The sequence below is a fragment of the Cyprinodon variegatus genome, unplaced genomic scaffold (genome assembly GCF_000732505.1).
Source record: "Cyprinodon variegatus isolate N-32 unplaced genomic scaffold, C_variegatus-1.0 Scaffold1355, whole genome shotgun sequence".
Taxonomy (NCBI): Eukaryota; Metazoa; Chordata; class Actinopteri; order Cyprinodontiformes; family Cyprinodontidae; genus Cyprinodon; species Cyprinodon variegatus.
In genome coordinates, this window is record NW_015151808.1 from 59,318 (window position 1) to 64,839 (window position 5,522).

The 5,522-nt window shown below is 41.1% G+C and overlaps 1 protein-coding gene across 1 annotated transcript in view; it reads left to right on the top strand.

The window, feature by feature from the left end:
• The window catches only part of LOC107102996 (aggrecan core protein-like), a 10,664-nt gene extending 7,832 nt beyond the window's left edge, over nucleotides 1-2,832 (top strand). The window contains exon 3 of the mRNA XM_015402493.1: nucleotides 2,441-2,832. Within this exon, the coding sequence (XP_015257979.1) occupies nucleotides 2,441-2,817 (377 nt within the window). The 3' untranslated portion in view covers nucleotides 2,818-2,832. The remainder of the gene's footprint in view (nucleotides 1-2,440) is intronic.
• Nucleotides 2,833-5,522: the final 2,690 nt, after the last annotated feature.

Below are 5,522 nucleotides of genomic sequence, written 5' to 3' on the forward strand. Positions count from 1 at the left end.
GAGAGGAAAAACTCCCTTTCAACAGGCAGTAACCTCCAGCAGAACCAGGCTCAGTGTGAGCGGCCATCTGCTGAGGCCGACTGGACTTTTCCTTTAAAGTGTACTTAGAGAAGGTTCTAAGGTAGCTGCACCTGCAACCATCTACAAAATGTGTCCCATACAAAACACTTCTCCGGCTCAGCCAATCGTTGATGATATTGGTTTGGAAATTTGGTCATCTTGGATACAGCTGCTTGGTGGAGCAGAAGGAAGAATAATTGAAGTGAATCAAATGTGAGCAAGATGCCTACTACTAGCAAGGTTGTTGTTGGCTTGTTCAACGCTGAGATTAAAGGAATAGTTCAATCCATGATCGAATTGCTGAACAATTTTAATCAGGGACTGCATCAATCCATCTTCCTCAGCTTATCCATGGTTAGGTCATGAGGGTAGCAGCTTAAGTGGCTTCTTAACAGGGCTCAGACGTCCCTCTCTCCAGCCACTTGGGCCAGCTCCTCCGGGGGAACCCGAAGGCGCTCCCAGGCCAGCTAAGAAACATCTTCCCTCCAGCATGTCCTTGGCCTCCTCCCGGTGGGACGTGCCTGGAACACCTCACCAGGGAAACGTCCAGGAGGCATCGTAACCAGATGCCTGAGCCACCTCAAGTGGCTCCTCTGGATGTGGAGGAGCAGCGGTTTCTAAAACGCTGAACTTTCTATGTAGTATTCCAATTTTGGGCGTATACATAGAGTATTCATAACTAGTACAGAACTTATGTCCAACGACAGCCTAACGCCCGTGATCTGATGCACAAGCAGTGTCCTGAGGGGGGCAGCGAAGTGTCCGGAGGCGCCTGGCCTGCATAAAAAGATGTCTTTGATCGCAGAATTAACATGGCTGCTGTTTAGCGCCCACCAAATAAATAAATAAATAAATAAATAAAGAAGGTTTGCAGTCGCAGCTGGTTGGTGGTCAGTTGGTCGTGGCCATGTGACTCACCCTGTGATGGGGATGCAGTCCAGATGAGAACTGACAGTTTCCTCCTGTGAACTTCCTTTTATACCAAATGCTGCCAATACACCATTAAACAGTAGCTGTAATTTAGAAACACGTTCAGCAGTCATCTGGAACACGTCACATACGTTGATATGCTTTAGAGGGAAGTTCTTGATAAGTTATGCACACGCTGGTGAAGGTTTTCAGTCATCCAGGTCATAGTCATTCCAAAAAGAAAAAAACATGACACTTATCAGTGTTTACAATTAATGTATGTCAACGATCAAATAACTGACCTGTAACTTATACCCCATGTATGAGCAAACGCTGGCACATGTTGCTGTATGTTGATGTGTGCCAGCGTGCTTCAGCGTGCTGATAACTTATACAAAACTGACCCATANCCCCATGTATGAGCAAACGCTGGCACATGTTGCTGTATGTTGATGTGTGCCAGCGTGCTTCAGCGTGCTGATAACTTATACAAAACTGACCCATAACTTATCCAATGTAGACCATTGAATTTCTGTCGCATTTTTTGTATGTCAGGCATACATCTAAATCATCAAGATGTGACAGGGGCTTTATCTACAGCTGTGAGGATGCAGTTGAATAAGCTCATCGGAAAGAGCATCACTCCTAAAATAGACCCTGGGCTCTGTGCAGATGGTGGAAAACGGAAGGAAAACACTTCATCACTGTTGGACAATGTCTCCAATCACATGGAGCTCCTATAGTCTCAGAGAGACACGGCTGAATCCTGGGGCTGTTAATGTAGATCCTTTCAGTCAGCAGCTGTCACACCGTAAACCATCTCAGCTCATCTCTGTTCTTATAAAATGTTATTTTTTACAAACTTCGACCAGTTACACATTTTATTTGAACCAAAAGCGCAGTTACTTGCTTTTCTGATGTAGACCTTTTCCACAATTAATTCAATTCAATTTGATTGAAAAACAATTTATTAATCCCAAAATTAAATGTTGCAGCAACTCATAAGTTATTTCTTAAACAGGTGTTTTAGGTGTTGATAGCTGTAGGCAGTAGGGATCTTCTGTAGAGGTCTGTCTTGCACCAGATCTGGAGAGGCCTCTGACTGAAGACACTAAAAATCTTCTGAAGATGATGCTCACCGTTGATACACCTGACTTTCCCCATAGCTCTATTCTATTCTATTCTACTCTATTCTATTCTATTCTATTCTATTCTATTCTATTCTATTCTATTCTATTCTACTCTATTCTACTCTATTCTATTCTATTCTATTCTACTCTACTCTATTCTTTTATAGGATATTCTAAGTAGCAGAGAATTGCAATGAAAGTGTAGTTTTCAGGTCTTAATCACTGAAGTTATATCTTTTCCTTCCCTATCAGGAACACACCATCTATCAACAAAAAGTTTTGGGATTTTAGCATGCAGCTTAAATTGCAAAACACTCACCCCAAACTATTTTTTTTTTCAGATTCTCCCCAACCAACAGCAATGATACCAAGATCCCTGCATGTGGATAGCTCTCTAGGCGGCACGGTGGTGTTGAGGTGCAGCTTCTCTATGATGCCCGTTTCCCAAAGCAGCTCCGAAGAGGTCAGAATCCAGTGGATAAAGCTGCATTCGCTACTAGGAGACCAGGTGGTACTGGTGGCCCAAGGAGGGAGGGTAAAGTTTGGAGCAACGTTTGTGGACAGAGTGTCAGTGCCTACAAACCCGCAGTCAGTTCAGGATGCTTCACTGACGATCACTGGGGTCAGCAGGAGCGACTCCGGGGTTTACATCTGCAAGGTGACACATGGACTGGAGGAGACTCAAAGCGCAGTCAGTCTTACCGTCTCCGGTGAGTAAATATTCTGTTTGCTCTTTACAAGCAAATAAACAGACTGCTTTAAGAGTCCATAAACTCACTGATTGTCTCCAGATGTTTACTGCTGGCAGAGTTCAAAGCCAAAGGTGTTAACAAATGGACGAAGTAAAACTTGTCCACAAGCTGTTTTCTTCAAAGCGTTTTCCTTAAACATGTCCAGTCTGTCTGTTTTCTTACCTGTCATGTTAGAAGTAGAAAAGCAGATCTTAAACACAAAAATTATTTTGCCAGCAGAAAAACTGTCGGCATCATTTGCACATTTTTTAAAATCTAAATAAGTCATTTTTTTTCTTAGAATAAGTGCATTTTTCTTGAACTGATGTGAGACACTTTGCAAATGAAACAAGACAATTTATATTTAAAATAAGAAAAAAACAACTGTCTTATTTAAAGTGCATATCATCTAATTATTTTAAGAGTAAACAATCTCCATTGACAAATACATTTTTTATGTATTTCTAAATAGTTTTTTGCAGTGCAGCTTTTGCAGCATTTTCACAATCTATAGAACTTACTAGAAACCTGTGAACCTCCATTATTCTTTAACAATATGACAACAAATCTTTTTCTAACTGAGGTATCAAACTACGGACGCCGAGGGGGGTTGCGCTCGACTCTTTTTTTTCCCCTTTGCCCTCTTGAGAGAATGACATAACTATCTCGTTATCACGGTTGAACCATTAATTGTTTTCTCAAGATAACAAGATAATTATCTCGTTATCGCAAGAAAACATTTATTGATTTCTTGAGATAACGAGATGATTGACCTGTATGAGCACCTGCAGACTGAGAGCAAAGTGCTCTGTTGGGAACATAAGTCTCATATGAGTGATTAGTATTCTTAATGATCATTTTCTGCCCTGTCTCTGCTCACTACTGCCCTCTTCTGTGCTGGAGAGTTAAGTCCCCTATCATTCCTATCAGCTGTTTTATGCCTCTTGCTGTGGCTTGCTTCAGTTTGTTCCAAGTCAGCAACGTCCCCTAATTTACATCCAAACACTTTATACTGCTGCGCTGTCCCTCATTTCCTTGCTTCCTATCACCTCCATGGATGCAGGTAAATGAGAGGTCAAATCACTGCATCTCTAAGGCATAAACACCTTCTCTACAAACTCTCAGAAGTTCACAGGATTGAAATGTACTTATAAAGCACATTTACAAGTAAGGGGACTCCAAAGCTCTTTACAGTTTTTTTTACACAACATTAATATAATTCAGTTCAATTCAGTTTATTAATATAGTGCATCATAACACGTCATCTCAAGGCACTTTCCAGTTCACCAGATCATACAGTCACATTGATTCAAAGTTCTCTATCTAAGGAAAACTCACTCTAAGTATGCTTGTAGTGACAGTGGAGAGGAAAAACTCCCTTGTAACAGGGGAAACATTCAGCAGAACCAGTGTGAGCGGCCATCTACTGAGGCTGACTGGGTTTCAATGAGACAGAAGCAGACATACAGAGAGAAGCACAGATACAAAAGGTAACTGTAAACCAGCTCCACAGGCGGCCACATCCAGGAAACACACAGCAAGGAACAAACAGATTCTGCAGAGTGGGAGAATAGAGATAGAATGAAACAGAATGATGGAAAAGGGGGTCCCTATGTCTTCCAGAAGTCTAAGCCTATAGCAGCATAACTATAGAGATAGCTCAGGAGCTTTAGGTTTAATGTTGAATTTACACATTTAGCCACCATTTCACACACTGATGATGGTAAGCTGAGGCAGCCTTACTGACAGGAGTGAGACTAGTGTACACAGACACCACCATCAGTAGGTAATGCAGGCGCAGGTTCACACGACAGACAGAGCTGGGGTTCGAACTGGCGGCGAGAACCACTGTCGCCCCAACATGTTTCTGTAAAATGATGCCACCTGTGCATTAAGTCCAGTCAAGAAACGTCATCTGTATTAAGCATTGAATGAGCAACAGTTGGTACTATTATAACAGTGGTTAATATTGAAAACAGACGCTTAGTCACAAAGTGGAAGGTTGCAATTAATAACTGGGCGGATTTCTGGAGAGTCAATTAACACAGAATTTTAGACCCCTATGTGGCCTCAAAAACAGAGTAGAACACCTGTGTCAATTAAACCATATGGATTAAAAACTAGATGGATTTCAGCACAATGGTGTATATTGGAGGTGCGGCCAAGTGTTTCGTTTTTAAGTCTCAAGAAAATATAGTTATTTGCCAAGTTTAAAATCAAGTCAAATAAGGAAATGACACAGCAAGTTTAAAACTTCAATTTCAAGTCCTTTTATGGACAAAGTTGAGTTATATGTAAATCATTTAGCATGTGGTATTAAATGTGCATTTATCTAAAAAAGTAATGAAAGCAGGAAAATTGTACATTTGCCAATAAGATGAATTCAGCCAAAGTGCGGCATCTCATGGATGCAAAAAAGTGCCAGGACCATTCTTAATTTCAAATGTCTGACAAAGTTGTTTTGTTTCCATCTTTTTTTCTTTACCTGCAGGTTTTTCATATGGAAGTGCTTTTTGTTTATTAATTTAAAGTTTATGTTTATGTTTATTTACCCAAAGGAAATTACTTCCAACCCTTAGTCATCCATCCGTCTGTCATCCATCCATCCATCCATCCATCCATCCATCCATCCATCCATTCATCATGTCATCCATCCATCCATCCATCCATCCATCCATCCATTCATCATGTC